Source organism: Corylus avellana, chromosome ca8 (assembly GCF_901000735.1).
Source record: "Corylus avellana chromosome ca8, CavTom2PMs-1.0".
Taxonomy (NCBI): domain Eukaryota; kingdom Viridiplantae; phylum Streptophyta; class Magnoliopsida; order Fagales; family Betulaceae; genus Corylus; species Corylus avellana.
Genome location: NC_081548.1, coordinates 7,336,196 through 7,353,128, shown reverse-complemented (window position 1 = coordinate 7,353,128; position 16,933 = coordinate 7,336,196). Strand labels below are relative to the sequence as shown.

Below are 16,933 nucleotides of genomic sequence, written 5' to 3'. Positions count from 1 at the left end.
GGTTGCCCACGCTCTGTGGAGCAACATCCTTAGCAGGCTTGGTCTGTCTTGGGTCATGCCTAGTTGTGTTTTGGACTTGTGCGCTTGCTGGTGCTCCACTGGAAGGACTAGGAGTGTGGTGGTTTGGAAAATGGTGCCTATTTGTATTTTTTGGACGATTTGGCGGGAGAGAATCAACAGGTATTTCAAGGATTTGGAAAGCTCTATGGATGAAATTTTACCTCCTTGTTTTATTCCTTGTATTTGTGGACTGTGGCATACCTTTCCCCTATGTCTCTTAGCTATGCGGATTTTCTTTCCCGCTTCTCTTTTTTCTAGTTAGGTGCTCCTCTTGTATATATCCAATGTACTTTTGGGGCACCTTACGCTTTTTAATAAAATATTCTTATTACTTATCAAAAAAAAAATATTAAATTATTCAGGATAAAACATGAGCAGTGCCAAAAATCATGAGTACTTACAAACACACATGCACAGGCACTACATACATCAATGTGGCTCTTGCGATTCTTCCACCCTCACAATTACCTTTAAGGGGCGCCTCTTTTAATCCCACAACTAATAACAATTTCCTCCCATATTCTTAGGTATGATGTAAGATATTAAAATTTCAACTACAGCTTAAAGCCAAATACAACTACATACAATATCACCTTTGATCCCCTTAATCATAAATTGATGCGGAAGATTTAGTCTCATATTGTTGCATAAGTACACTGAAGTCCAAGATTCCAAGTGTAGGAGAGAATCATATGTATTTGGAAGGGTCAAAAAGATCTACTATTAGAGTAGTCAAACCGTTAAGAGATGCTATACTATTTTTTGCCATAAATTTTGGGTTCAAAAAACAAGGATATATTTAAAAATGCCTTAAACTACGTATAAATTACAAGCATAGAGTAGATGCTTTTGAAAAAAGAAATCGATAATTCTTTAGGTGAACCTTTTGTATACTTCCTAATGAAAATTCATAAGTGATTGAGACAGGGAATAACCAACTAGAAATCTAAACTTTAAAAAATTTAAAAATAAAAAATAAAAAAGGAAAATCTTAATTACCTTGAGAAGGTCTCCTGCATAAGTAACTGTTCAATTAGACACTTTGTCTCACTCTTGCCAAGTGGGGTCTGGGGCTCCTTCCTAAAGTACTTGATCATCTCTGATGACCCATCCTTCTGATACAAGAATACAAATCACTCAAATGTCTGAAAAAAAAAAACATATTCACCCTTTGTCCTAAATTATTGTCCCACTTGAAAATGTAGAAGTTCGAAGGAAACCAGTAATACATGAGCTTCGCCTGCCTCAAATATTACCCTTTACTTTTACCTTGAAAAGTGAAAATGCAATCGTATTCCCTTCTAAGAAATACAATTAACAAAGGTTATCATAGGAACTGTAAAAAAATAATTCTTACATTTTCTGATAATGACCAAATATTTTGAGACAGCCACAAAAGGAAATGTAGACTATTTATTTAGGAACAGAGGGAGTAGTTGTCTTAATATAGAGCATGATAAAAGGAAAGTAAAGTGTTTGTGTGGTCCAAAAGAGTGTTTTAAGAATACCCGTTATCAAGGTAAACTTTCTGGAAGATATTAGCATCAGCAGAGCTAAACCCAGATTAGAAGTCGATAGGAAAACATGTCAAGAGCAATCTACTAAAAGAAGTCAGCAAAAGCATCAGTCACAGATTTTTTATATTAGCGCTGAATAGATAATTATGTTTAATATAAACATATCAGTTAATGCATTTTTAAGTACACAATACAACCAAAAAAAAAAAAAAAAAAAGAGAGAGATCCTCATTTTAATTTTCCAACAAAAATTATTTTTCTATAGCTCTGATAACAAGTCATATCTTTCCTAAATTGGATGAATGAGGAATTTAGACAGGTATAGACAAAAGATCTGCAAGGTTCAATTGCGTCTTCTAGCAAGCTCATGCTATTTCAATGCACACCAATCAGATTCTCGATCTACTTGGGGTTCATTTAGGTTTGCGATTTCAAAAAATATGATTAAAAATAGCGATTCTAAAATGTACAATTCTTTTGATAAGTAATAATGCATTAAGAGCGCAGAGGGGCGCAACCCTAGTACAAAGGAAGTATACAAGAGAGCGACTAAGTAGGGGAGAAAGAAGAAGAGAACATAAAGAGAAAATCAGAAAAATCAATCACTAAAGGAGCAAGCCATCCTGCTGTCCAAGTGAATAAAGTGTACAAAAAGAAGTGAATAAGGTCCTCTAGGTTCCTCGACAAATCCTCAAAGCATCTCGCATTCCTTTCCTTCCAAAGGCACCATAGGAGACACAAGGGGGCCATCTTCCAAACCACCGCACTACTAGTTCTACCTCCCGCCCACCAACTGGCAAACATCTCCATGACACTTCTAGGCATAACCCAACTCAAGTTAAAGCGAGAGAAGATGACCTCCCACAACTTGCGCGCGACCCCACAATGAAGGAAGAGATGATCCACAGACTCCCCATCCGCCTTACACATGCAACAACGATTAATCACAACAATACCTCTCTTCCGAACATTATCCAGTGTGAGAGATTTCCCAAGAGCGGCCGACCAAGCAAAAAACGCCACTCGCAAAGGAGCCTTAGTACGCCAAATCCTTCTCCAAGGGAACTGGTTAGGCTCCTTAAGGGCAAGCCTCCTGTAGAAAGTGCGGACCTCAAACTTCCCTTTCCTAGAAGGAATCCACCACATCCGGTCAACCCCTTCCCCCCGGATCGGAGACGAATACAAGAGCGAGAAGAAAGAGGTAAGGCCATCTCCTCCCAATCATGGATGCTACGGGTAAAAGTGACGTTCCAGTGCACCATCCCATTTATGCACTCCCGGATATCCGCAATGGAGGCATCCTTGTTGCGGGCTATATTAAAAAGGCCCGGAAAAGCATCTTTGAGGGGCGTCTCGCCACACCAACAATCCTCCCAAAATTTGACCTTCCCCCCCAAACCGGGAACTAATCTGAAGTGGCACCGAAACGACCTCCAAACCCCACAAATGTATTTCCATAGCCCCACCCCATGCGTTCCACGAGGAACATTTGAACGCCAACCACCCCAAACCACCCCATACTTAGCCACCAAGATACTTCTCCACCAAGCTTCTTCTTCATTTGCAAATCTCCATAGCCATTTCCCCAAGAGAGCTTGGTTGAAAAGGCGCAAGCTCCGAATCCCTAGACCTCCCTCAGAAATCGGAGAACAAACCTCGTGCCAACTGACCAAATGGAATTTGGGTTCATCCTTGAAACCTCCCCATAAAAAATCCCGTTGAATCTTCTCAATACGATTCGCCACGGAGATAGGGATGGGAAACAAGGACAGAAGATAGGTGGGCAAGTTGGATAAGGTGCTCTTGATGAGAGTGAGCCTCGCCCCCTTGGACAAATAAGAACGCTTCCACGAGGCCAACCTTCTAGCAATTTTCTCCACCATATCATCCCAAACAGCCACCTGCTTGAAGGAAGCCCCTAGCGGAAGACCCAAATACTTCAAGGGAAGTGAGCTAGTGCCACAACCCAAGACGCCGGCCAGCTCATCCGTCTCAACTGAATCTCCAACTGGGACCAAAACAGACTTGGCCCGATTAATCTTTAGCCCGGAAACCGCCTCAAAGCCTATGCTGAGGGCTTTAATAAATCTAACATGTTCCGGATCTGCCCCACAAAACACCAAAGTATCATCAGCAAAAAGAAGATGGGAGATCGACACCCGCTCATGCTCCCTGGCACCCACATAGAACCCATTGATGAAGCCCCTACTGATGGAGGCATTAATCATCCTACTGAAAGCCTCCATGACCAAGATGAACAAAAAAGGCGAGAGAGGGTCACCTTGTCTAACCCCACGCGAGCTCACAAAGAAACCGGAGGGCGAACCATTGATCAACACCGAGAACCGCACGGACGAGATGCAATGCTCAATCCAAGAGCACCATTTGTCGCCGAATCCACACCTTCTTAATAAATAGAGTAGAAACTTCCAATTCATATGATCGTAAGCCTTCTCCATATCCAACTTACACAAGAGGCCGGGGTCCCTGGATCTGAGACGGCTGTCCAGGCATTCATTGGCAATAAGCACCGAATCCAAAATGTGTCTACCTTTGACAAAAGCATTTTGCGGCTTGGATATGACCCGGTTCATGACTCCCCGCATTCTGTTGGCTAAGACCTTCGCAATGATCTTATAAATCCCTCCCACAAGACTAATAGGACGGAAGTCCTTCAAATCGGAAGCCCCATGTGACTTCGGAATGAGAGCAATGAAAGTAGCATTGAGACTTTTTTCGAATTTACCTCGATCATAGAACTCCCCAAAAACAGCCATGACGTCCTTTTTGATCACCTCCCAACAATCCTGAAAGAAAGCCATAGAGAAACCATCCGGGCCTGGAGCCTTGTCCCTATCCATTTTTTTGATCACCTCCCACACCTCCCTCTCCTCAAAAGAAACTTCAAGGCTAGAAGACTCTTCCTCCTCCAACCTATCGAATTGAAGATTGTCCAACCTTGGTCTCCAACTTAGGGTCTCTGTGAATAGAGTCTCATAAAAGCGAGTAATATGATTACTAATAGCCTCTTGATTAGAGGTAGTAGTTCCATGAATGTTCAATGACTCAATATAGTTCTGTCTACGGTTGGCATTAGCGATCCGATGGAAGAATTTAGTACACTTGTCACCCTCTTTCAACCAACGGATTCTTGATTTTTGTCTCCAACTAATTTCTTCTTGAAGGAGAGAGATTTCTAACTCCCTAGCGAGCACCTTTTTCTTCTCAATCTCTTCCGCGGATAACCCTCTTTCTTCCTCCACCCTATCCATAGCTTTGAGATCTTCCATACGATCCTTAATCCGAACCCCCACATTGCCAAAGTCTTGCGCATTCCATCTCCTTAAATCCCACTTTAGAGCTTGCAACTTCTTTGAAAGGATGAAACTCGGAGTACCCTGAAAATGATACAAGTCCCACCAGCTGCACACTTTGTCCACAAAACCCTCCACTTTAAGCCACATATTCTCAAACTTGAAAGGCCTTTTACCTCCCTCATGAGAGCTACAATCCAAAATGTACAATTTGAATACACAATTTTTAAAAACACAGTCAAGTGTTTGGTAAAATTGCGATTTGGCCTTTAAATAGCAGTTTAGCTTTTAAAATAATGCATTTCTAAAAACACATCTCTTGCCTGAGATTCAAAAACGCAGTTTTTTTTTTTTTTTTTTTTTTTACGTTTTCAAACTGCAATTTTTGAGTGTAGCTAAAAGGCTTGAGAAAGTCCAAAGAGATTTCTTATGGGGAGGGATGGGAGACGAGCCTAAGCTGCATCTTGTAAATTGGAATCAAGTCTGTCGTCCCCTACGATACGGTGGATTGGCATTTGAAAGTTGCATCAGTTTAATCAAGCTCTTTTGGGTAAATGGCTTTGGAGATATGCGAATGAGAGTGAGGCTTTTTGGTATAAGGTTATCAAAGCTAAGTATGAAGACCAGGATGGTGGGTGGTGGACGAAGGACGTTTCGGGTTCTCATGGTGTGGGTTTATGGAAGCATATTCGACAAGGTTGGACCTTTTTTGCCAAAGGTATACGGTTTGAGGTGGGGGTGGGTTCGAAAGTTCGTTTCTGGCATGATACTTGGTGTGGGGAAACCTCTTTGAAGCATGCCTTCCCGTCCTTGTTCAATATCGCTAGACATAAAGAAGCTTGGGTGAAGGATAACTTTATTTGGAGGAATGGGGTTGTCAAGTGGAATGTCATTTTTGTGCGTCCCGTACAGGATTGGGAGATGGATTTGATTTCTCCTTTCTTGGATCGGTTGTACTCTTGCAAGATTTCCATAGGTACTGTGGATCGGATTCGTTGGTCATCGTCTAAGAAGGGCAAGTTCAAGGTTAAGTTGCTCTTCAAGGCCTTGTCCAATTTTGACCATGAGGTGTTTCCTTGGAAGAGCATTTGGCGTACTAAGGTGCCTTTGCGAGTGCCTTTTTCGGGTGGACCGCGGCCCTAGGCAAAATTTTGACTCACGACACTCTGCGTAACAGGAACCTAGTGGTAGTAGAGTGGTATTGTATGTGTAAGAAGACTGGAGAGTCAGTCGATCATCTTCTTCTCCACTGTGAGATCGCAAGTGTTCTTTGGCATACTATTTTTGATCAGTTTGGGTTGCATTGGGTCATGCCTTGCAGGGTGAGGGACTTGTTCGATTGCTGGTGGTCGGGAGGACGTTCTTGAAGCGCGGTAGTGTGGAAGATGATCCCTCTGTGTCTTATGTGGTGTATTTGGAATGAAAGAAACGCTAGATGCTTTGAGAACTCCACTAGGACTATAGAGGAACTGACTCATCTTTTCTTCTTTACTCTTTACTCCTGGACGGCCGCTTGGCTAACTCCTATAGAGATTAGTTTCTCTAATTTCCTATTTCATTTCTCTCCTTCTTAGGCCCTCTCTTTTTATACTTCTCGTGTATGTGGGTTGCGCCCCTCTACGCTTTTGAATATACCATTATTACTTATCAAAAAAAAAAAAAAAAGGCACTCCCAAATAATACACTTTCTGTGATTTGGTTTATAATCTTTTGGTCTACAAAATCGCAATCCCAAACACAATATTAATACATCCCCTCTCTGTATTTCAAACCCCGCTTCTTCCAAAGGCTGGAAACAAAATTTCCAATTTCAGCCTTTGTAAGTGTTTCCATCTGAAATGAGAATTTGCTATCAAAATTTAGCATAATGCCCTTAATATTGGGCTGGTATAACCATATAAAATAAGTTTGCAAAGGCCATGGAAAGGAGGAGTCCAAAGAGAGAGGATTATTTCTTGGAGCAAACTTCATGGGAATAGCAAATAGACCATACTGTTTATGGCCTTCATATAGTCTTGTATCCAATCTAAAATTGTCTGGAGTTACAACTGAGTTTTTGTTGCAAAGGGGAAAAATACAACTTGTCTGACCCAAGCGTTCATTAGCAAAACAGCTCAGCAACTGCTGGAAGAACTACAATAGTTGACTCTCTTTGCATCCTTACTGATTTGTTAACACAAATATACTTATGATTATGTATAAACATCAAAATATTGGGTATACAGGTCAGTCATATACCTATGGTAAAATCAACCAATTCTCAAAACAAAAAAACTATTGCTCTAACACAGAAAAATAATGCAGTTACCTGTGTCAATCCATTAGCCCTCCGAGTAGAGATATCATCATCATCATTCTCAATATCATCCTCTGCAAAAGAAATTAAAAGCAATCCTATAAAAAGGATCAGAAAGGAAAAACCAATTCTTCTTCTTGCCTAACTGAAGTAGAATAACTGCTAAAAATTTATTCCTAATTATTAAAAGAGATATATGAGACATGGATTGATTCATATCAAAAGAATATGCTTCAATCTTGTTGACAAAGTCACATAGCTGAAAACAGAAAAGCTAAAGGGCCTCAAAAATTAGAGTCACTTATGCCTCTTATTGTAAATATCCACAGGAACCAAAGAAGCCCTAAATGAAAACAGCTAACATCTCATAAAGCAACTGTAAATGTTTAATCTAGTTAGTTGGTATGGGATGACAATAAGTGGAAATAAAATCTATATAATATTTATCTCAATCATTGATGAACTAAATTGAAATATTTAGTTTTTCTATGCAATTGGACAACTCAGCAGCAATACGACCCAATTAACTACTGCACTGTACATCTATCAAAATTTTAAAAATGTTGACAGAGCAACTAAAAGGTTCTAGGGAAAATAGTGTCAATAATGACGCAAGAGTTTATTGGACAAGCAAACATGCCTCAGACAGTCAGACTAAAAATATTTTCCAACATCAATGGAATCAAGATAAACTCAAAAAAAAAAAAAAATCATCTCGCCCTCCAATTTTAACACGCTAGGTATAAGACTGAATGTCAAAAAAATTTGCTTCTCCCCAAAATTCAGAAAAATGCAGAAAATTGTACGTCATTGTCCATGTATAAAGGAATTTGGACATAACGCTCTTAAGCTCTACCACCGATATCTCGCAATCTTCAAAGCTTATTACATTCCACTCTCTCCAAATGTACCACATTAAGCACAAATAAGCTATTCTCCAAACTTCTAAGACATTACGGCTTCCAAGCTAACCTCTCCAAGTTGCCAACAACTTTGTTTCCCTTATAATCATGAACCATTATACATCAAAAAGACAAAAATCAAAACCCATAATTCTCTTGCCACTTCACAATGAAGAAGAAGATGATCTATCGGCTCCCCACTTTTCTTGCACATACAACACCAATCCACCACCATGACATTCCTCTTCCTCAAATTATCCAAAGTCAAGATCTTCCTTAGTGCCACCGTCCACCCAAAGGGCACCACTCTCGAAGTCGTCCACCCAAAGGGCACCACTCTCGAAGTCGAAGGGACCTTAACTCTCCAAATACTCTTCCAAGAAAATGGGGAATCAGCAGGAATAGACAACACATGATAAAAAGGAGCTTACTTCAAACTTCCGCTTTTTGAAGGGAATCCAACATATTTTATCCTCACTGCCTTGTCTTAGAGTACAAAAGATTAAAAAAGAAATGACCAAGTCCACCTCCCAATCATACATTGGTCTGATAAAAGATATATTCCACTACAAAACTCCATTAAAGAGCGGCATATGATCTGCCACCCATGCCTCCTTACACCGTGCAATACTAAACAGTTCCGAAAAAGTTGCCTTCAGGGCCGGTCACCACACCACAAATCATGCCAAAACTTGATCTTGGACCCATCTCCAACCTTAACCTAATCTGAAAGGCCCCACTGCCTCCATAGAACACCAACCTCCCCTTGTGCTATCATATTTGATTTCCATCACCAATCTCCACAAAGCATCCCTCTCTGTAGCATAACGCCATAACCATTTTTCCAATAGAGCTTGGTAAAACTGAATCAAACTTCTTACCCCCAAACCACCTGATAGCATTGAAAACAAATCTTCGACCAATTGACTAAACGAAACTTAAACTCGTCCCCAATTCTACCCTACAAAAAAGCCCATCTAAATTTTTTCAATCTATCCACCCTAATATATTTCCACACTCCCACTCTGAAAGGCCCCACTACCTCCTTAGAACACCAACCTCCCCTTGTGCTATCATATTTGATTTCCATCACCAATCTCCACAAAGCATCCCTCGCCATAGCATAACGCCATAACCATTTTTCCAATAGAGCTTGGTCAAACTGAATCAAACTTCTTACCCCCAAACCATCTGATAGCATCGAAGAACAAATCTTTGACCAATTAACTAAATGAAACTTAAAACTTGTACCCAATTCCACCCTTCATCGGCAAAGATGCCACACTACAACCAAAGAATACTAGCCAAACCTTCTACATCTCCAACAGGAACTAACTCTGATTTAGATAAATTAATCTTCAACCTAGAAACCACTTCAAAATATAAGAATAGACAATGAAGATGACAAAGTTGTTCATGATTTTCCATACAAAAAATCAAAGTATCATCCACAAGATGGGACACTAGAAACTCGTTATTATTTCTCGACCCCACTGAAAAACCTGATAAGAGCCCCTTGTCTGCTATAGCGGAACATGATCTATTACAAGTTCACCGGTATCCATGACACCAGACTCTCTTTGGGCATGCAGAGCAACATCCTAAACTTCCACCAAGTGGCCTGCCAAGAAGTAGACTATTCTGCCAGCACTTTTTCTCGAAGCAACCAATCACTAACCCTTTGCATCTCACAGTTCAAAACTACACTCCAAGAACTGATCGAGTGACCCTAACTACACCCACCCATCATCCAAATCACTACACCTTTTGCCTTGTTTCATTTCAATGAAAACATAATCTTTCTCCACCTTTGTTTATCTTCATGTTCTGCAATTGCTATTCATCATCAAACAAAATTACATACTAGTACGCTTTTATCTCACCACAAACACTACAGAAACCATCATCAATTCTCCAGAGACTATACCTAACGAAACTGAGACAAGGGGTGGAAGTCTCGAGTAAGTTTATTTATCTCTAAGGTTGCTCCTCATGCAATATCTGCTGATATAATTTCTTTCCTATTATTCTGGAAACAACAGATAATGAACTGTCCATATTTTTTATGAATCAAACCCTTCAAAAACACGCACTGTCAATTTTGTTCTCAATCTAAATAAAGTCATAATCACCAAATGTTTCCACTTCCCCAGCTTCCTACTACATTTCACCAACCCAGGCAGAAGCAAACCTGGACCACAAAAGGACAGGGCATCTTTCAGCTCAGTCATAGAAGCAACCATCCCTTGATTGTTTCCATACTAGATAGGAGAGAAATTGACCATTACGCATCCAAAATATGCTCAGCTCTTCGGTTTTACTTTCTACCCCTAATATTCGCCAAATATTTCAAAAATTAAAATGCCCCAACCGCATTTCCTCCAACATTTTCCTCAACTTCTAAACACATAACCATAAAACAATAATAATTCAAAATAAACTGCTTCCACTACCTGTTTTCATGACCTTAACCATGACCTAAAAACCTAGAATTTTATCAGCCTCTCCCCCAAAACACTCCCTATCAAATTTCCTGCCCAATACACGAAATTACGGTAGATAAAAAGCACATACCTGAACCTGAATCGCCACCGGACGACGAGGCAGAAGAGGAAGAGGAAGAGGACGAGGTCTCGGAAGAGAAAACAGTGGAGAGTAGCTTCCCGGCGCCACTAACAATGATGCGAGAAGGCGAGTAGAGGAGCCTGGAGAGCCAACTAGGGTTTTCGGGACCATCCTGACTCGCCAATCTTGGCCGCTCGTACGGAGTCCTCGGCCCCACCGCCCGCCTAGCTCGCACCATTTTCCCTCCCGATCGGGGCTCCACGGCTCGCCGAGATCTGAAAATTGTTGCCATAGTTACCAGTAGAGAAAGAGAGAGAAAAAAAAAAAAAGTTAGTTGCAGACGTTGAGGAGCACAGAAACTTTTTCCGTCTCTGTCGTGTTTTCAGGGAGAGAAAAGTGGGACACAGAGGCTGCGGATTTATAGAGAAATGATAAGCTGTTGAGGCTCGTAGGCGTAGCGGTTATCTTGGTTTAAACTTAAAACACAGATTATTTCATGTCCTTGCGCACGTTAATTTTGAAAACGAAAAAAGAAAAAGAAATACCCAATCAAGATTTGCACATTGTACACCTACTCTGTCACTATCCGGATATTAGTTTTTATTTTCTTTTTGGCAGGAAAGAAGAAAATATTACACTCTTGTTTTTTTATGAATAAAAATATTCCACACTTTACTTTCTGGAAAGGTGCTTTCGAATGTTTTAGATAGTGAAAAATTACACTTATTACCCTTGATTTTTCATTATTTTTGTAATTATTTTTTAAAATTTAAAAAAAAAAAAAAAAAAAAAAAAAAGTTAGTTTAGGGTTACCATTTTTAGAAGCTTACAATGTCAACCATTCCCAACTAATGATGTAAAATTTCCAAAATAACCTTATCCAAATTCAGTATATTTTTGTAATTTTATAAACATCTTATGAGTATTTTGAGAATTTCATTGTTAAATTACGGGTGAGATCAAACTCTCTTTTTAATAAGTGAGGTCCAACACATAAAATATTTAATTTAAATTAGAGCTGAATTGACGTAGTCAAGGGTCGATCGTAGGACCTTTGGCTCTGATACCATGTTAAATTACCAGTTTTTCCAAAAATTTAAGTTAATAGAAAGAGGTAAATTTATTCATTTAAGTTATGATTTGAAGTGAAACGCACACATGAGTCTTCTCTCTAGGTTTTCTCTTCGAGAGAATCTGAGGTGAAGGTGTAGTCTTTCTCCGGTTGCGGGTGCAAGTGATAGTGGGCAAGAAGGGGAGTAATGGCAGAAGGGTTAGAGGAACTATATGGTAAACTCCCTTACGGGAGGAGAAGCAATTGGCATATCAATCACAAAGGGGGAGATTGAAGAAGGGAGAGAAATCGGGGTACGCTATTTGGTGGGGAAGATTGGTGCTGAATGAAAGGTCAACAAAGAAGCTTTTCAATCCATGCTCACGCAACTATGGACGATAAGGGGTTCAGTGGTTTTTCAAGAAGTTCAAGATAACGTCTGACTGTTCGAATTAAGTGATGGGGGAGACAAAAGGCGAATTTTGGAGGGTTGCCCATGGTCTTCTGACAAATAGATTCTGGTTTTGAACGAGTTTGACGGTAACATGCCGCCATCGCAGATGCAGTTTACTCACTCACCTTTCTACGTCCAAGTGCATGACATGCCTCAGCTATGCACGACAAAAACAATGGCTACCAAAATTGGAGAGTCCATGGGGGAGTTGGAGGATGCTGACATTGTAGAGAACGGAGCAGGCTGGTTAGGTGTAACATCTCCAACCCGTTAAGGCTGAGTTTGCCACTTTTTCTTCTTTTACAACAAAAACTTTTACAAAGATCTATAAGGTCTATCAGAGTACTTGATTTTAAAGGATACGATCAATGTATAAAACATTGTTCAAGAGATTTTATTACAAGCGAAATTAGGCAACATTAAACTTTAGTTGCAGAATATCATATTATTACAATAACTGATATGAAAAGACTTTAAAAGTTAATAATTATTCCCGCCCCCATTCCGGCCTCCTATTCTAGTGTCCTTTCTACCTGAAAACAAGAAATAAAACTGAATGAGCCCAAAGGGGCCCCAGCAAGTAAAATCCACAACCATAAATAATTTTACTCCTTGTTCTCAGTTTTGAAAATCATTTTCACAAATAAATATACCTCCAGCCATAATAATACATGTATGTACGGTTGCATCTCTCGTAGCATATACGTACTATTACATCTAGTAATAGATCATCGTCATAAATCATCTTTATAAATCATCATCATAATGCATCATTATAAATCATCATAGTATATCATCGTTGTAAATCATCATAGTATATCGTCATTATAAATCATCATAATATATCATCGTTAAAATTATATTATCATTTTCTCATATTAGGGCCCATGTACACTATTACATTACCCCTGTGTACGAGGGTTGCGGGTCCTTGTGACCATGGCACTGAACTGAGGCCTCAGCCATGCCCGACCGTCAATTAACTCTTTTCTTGGTGCACTCAACGGTCATGTTGATGGAATACCACCTTCTAGCATAGTCTCCTTCAGTGGTTTCGCCACCATCCGAGTATCGGTACCGAACTCCTCTCATCCTTACTTATCTTGGGGCCAAAAATACTCTCATCCATACATGTGCCCTCATTTCATAAACATTTATCTCATCTCTTGTACTTTTCGTTGTACTTCTTTTGATACATCTTAGGGCAACATGTAGGAGGGTTTATCATCATTCTTCTTTCTTATAATCATCATCATTTCTCAACTTTCTTTTCTCAAAATGGAAACTTTTCCAAATATAAACTTGTTGTACTTAGAAAGCGTTTAAAGGAATAAAAACTTTCTAAATAATTCTTTTAGAAATCTTTCATGCATGCAACATATCTCCATGACAGGTAAATAAAATAATCATTTACAATTTGATACAAGAATGTATAAATAGCATGACATGAAGTAATTTTAGAAGGGGTAGTGAATTTACTTACTTCTAGACTGAAGCTAAAAAGTGGTATGAAGGATCTAGTTGCTCCTATCTTACTAACACCACTAGTATATCTTCTGAAACTAATTTCTCAAGTCTGTTCTCTCTCGTGTTCTTTCTTTCTTGCAACACTTTGTCTCGCCCTTTCTCTCTCTGTTTCGTGTAAACACTTTCAGAAAGAAGAAAGACCGAGTAGAAAACGGAAGAAGGAAGAATATGTGGAAGAGAAGGGAGAGGAGTGCTGAAATTTGTGAAGGGGAAGAGCTCTATTTATAGGAAAAAAAAACAAATACTATTCTACCTTCCATTTTACTATTCCATCTACCAACACTATTATACCTACATTTATCCATTTACAATTCTACCCTCATTTTACTATTTCATCTACCAACACTATTATACCTACATTTATCCATCTACAATTCTACCCTCATTTTACTATTTCATCTACCAACACTATTATACCTACATTTACCCATCTACAATTCTACCCTCCTTCTACCAATACAATTATACATACCATTGACTATTCTACATTCCCTTAATATTCTAGCTACCAATACAATTCTTCTTACCATTTACTATCTTATTATTTCACCAATTACCATTCTCTAATTATCACTCTCTATAACACCATAAATTTCCCAAAAAAAATCATTGGCTAAAATTGACATTAAAATAACATCATCATCAAAATAATCTATAACTTTGAAAATTCTGGGGCGCTACAATAGGTGCCTGCAAATCCAGGTGAAGCTTGATCTCAGGCAGCATTTGGAAAGAGGTCAAGCTTTACTTCTTATGGGCAAATCGCACTAGGTGACGTTAAAGTATGAGAAATTACCGCTTTTATGTTTCCACTATGGTTGAATAATCCATGGTGCAAAAGGATGTCCAATTAAACCATTCTCGGGGAATAAAGCATGGGAAGAAGAGAAAAACTAGCTGGTGTGGCTGAGGACGGAGGTGCCAAGGAGGACTTACAGTGGTGGCTTTGAAGAAGGATTCACGCAGACAAGGGATGCGCCGACTGGCGGGAGCGAGAATAACGAGACCAATTCAGCTTTGGTAAGAAACGAAAACCGTAGCTGGGAAAATCAATTTCGAATGGAAGACAGCTGTGAGGGATCAAGTTCTTCCCTTAAGGAGAATGATCTAGGCGTGAATTCAGGGCAGCTGTGGGATTCGCACAATAAGTCAAGAAGGGAGTTTAATGACGCGATGAATTTGGCCCTTAACGCCAAGTGGAAAGAGGGCAGGAAGGGAATGTCAAAAGGAGCGGACACTTGCACTAGGGAGGGGTCAAGTATTACCGAAACATTGGTGAGCCCAAGAGGGAATGGATTTTTAATTAATGGTGGTGAGGGAGATGGGCCACAGTCCACAAAAATAGGAGGAGGGGATTTGGAGGGCTTAAAAGATGGTGGGTCTAGAAAGATGATTCTAGGAAAATATCAGATGGGAAGGACACAGGATGAGATAGAGGCAGAAATGTTAGCCGGCGAGTGGTATGTGGAGGAAGACAGAATGTTGACTGATAGCATGCACGTAGAGGGGAAATTATCAAAGGGCTGCAATTCGTTATGTGGCTGGAAGCGCAAGGCCCGAGCGAAGGGAGATAAGGGTTGTACCAACATGGCTATCAGAATTGGGCAGAGGAAGAGGAAAGAATTTTTGCAGTAGTCAACAATGGGGCTGGGAGACCAAAATAAAAAAAATAAAAAATAAAAGAAGAAAGGGAGAGAAGGGATAGAAGGTGGTGCAAGAGGTTTTGGCGGAGGCTGATAATCATCCCCGCTGCTCACAGTGAAACTCTTAAGTTGGAATTGCCAAGGGCTTGGGAACCCCCGAGCAATTTGTGACCTTTGCCAAATGGAAAAGGAGAAGCAACCCACCTTTATGCTTCTTATTGAAACCATAAGAAGAAAGAAATGGATGAAATGGCTGAGGGTAAAACTCGGATTTGCTGGATTATTTGTGGTGGAACCTATGGGCAGAAATGGAGGTTTAGCTATTTTGTGGAAGGAGGTAGAACAGTTGGAAATCCATAATTTTTCAAGAACACACATAAACACTGAATTAGCCCATCTGTTTGTGCAATGTGTTTTACAAGATTATTTCCAAAGTTTTAGCCAACAGAATGAAGTAGATTTTAACTACTATGATTTCTCCTAATTAAAGTGCTTTCATTCCAGGGAGACTTATAATAGACAACATTCTAATTGCTTTTGAGGCGCTTTATTCAATGGATGCAAAAATGAAAGGCAAGCAAGGGTACATGGCCCTTAAACTAGATATAAGCAAAGCCTATGACAATGTGGAATGGGATTTCCTAGAGGCAATGTTGAGGAAGTTAGGGTTTGCTGATCGGTGGGTGGCTTTGGTTATGACTTGTGTACGAACTGTCTCATACTCGATGCTTATCAATGGGCAACTGTATGGGAAAATTAACCCCTCAAGGGGAGTACGGCAAGGAGATCCTCTCTCTCCCCATTTCTTTATTTTGTGTGCCGAAGGACTCACAACTTTGCTCAACAGGGCAGAAAGGGAAAGGAGAAAGGGGGATGGGTTTCCGTGATCTAGAAAGTTTCAATATGGCTTTGCTTGCGAAACAAGGATGGAGGCTAACCCAATCTCCAGAGTCTTTTGTGGCTAAAATATTTAAGGAGAAATATTTCCTAAATGGCAATTTCTTGGATTCATCTTTGGGAAATAAACCATCATACGCTTGGCATATCATTTGGAATGCAAAGAAATATCTACAAGCTAGGATGATGTGGAGGGTGGGAGACGGAAGAACAATTAATATTTGGAATGATAGCTGGCTGCATTCCCCACTACTTCTGTGGTACAAGCTCCAATAAGGATCATAAACAGAGAGGCCACAGTGAGTCCACTTATAGATGAATCGAAAAGATGGTGGAACATCCCTATGGTTGAGGAAATTTTCAATGGGGAGGACGTGGAAAAGAGTTGTGAGATAGCTTTGTGTCCAACTCGGCAAGAGGACAAACTGGTATGGGCGGGCAACAAAAGTGGTGACTTCACTGTTCGTAGTGCTTACCACATGATGAAGAAGGAGAAGCAAATGGCAGTGGGGACAAGTTCAAACTCACAATCTATGAAAACGTTCTGGATGAGTGTATGGAGTCTAAAGGTTTCGAGGGTGGTGAAAACTTTTATTTGGCAGGCTTGCAGCAATATTCTCCCCACAAGGAGAATCTTCACATGAGGCACGTTATTGATGATCCAATTTGCCCACTATGCGAATCCTCGGTAAAGACAGTTGGGCACG

The 16,933-nt window shown here is 40.0% G+C and overlaps 1 protein-coding gene across 2 annotated transcripts in view; it reads right to left on the bottom strand.

Annotated features, from left to right (window-relative positions):
- The window catches only part of LOC132191138 (protein KAKU4), a 30,566-nt gene extending 19,476 nt beyond the window's left edge, over nucleotides 1–11,090 (bottom strand). Inside the window, exons 1-3 of one of the 2 annotated variants that reach the window (XM_059606153.1) lie at nucleotides 10,664–11,090; nucleotides 7,200–7,261; nucleotides 1,060–1,175 (exon numbers count right to left, since the gene is read on the bottom strand). In XM_059606153.1, coding sequence (XP_059462136.1) covers nucleotides 1,060–1,175; nucleotides 7,200–7,261; nucleotides 10,664–10,946 — 461 coding nt within the window. In that variant the 5' untranslated portion in view covers nucleotides 10,947–11,090. The remainder of the gene's footprint in view (nucleotides 1–1,059; nucleotides 1,176–7,199; nucleotides 7,262–10,663) is intronic. The other variant, XM_059606152.1, reaches the window with a different exon arrangement.
- Nucleotides 11,091–16,933: the final 5,843 nt, after the last annotated feature.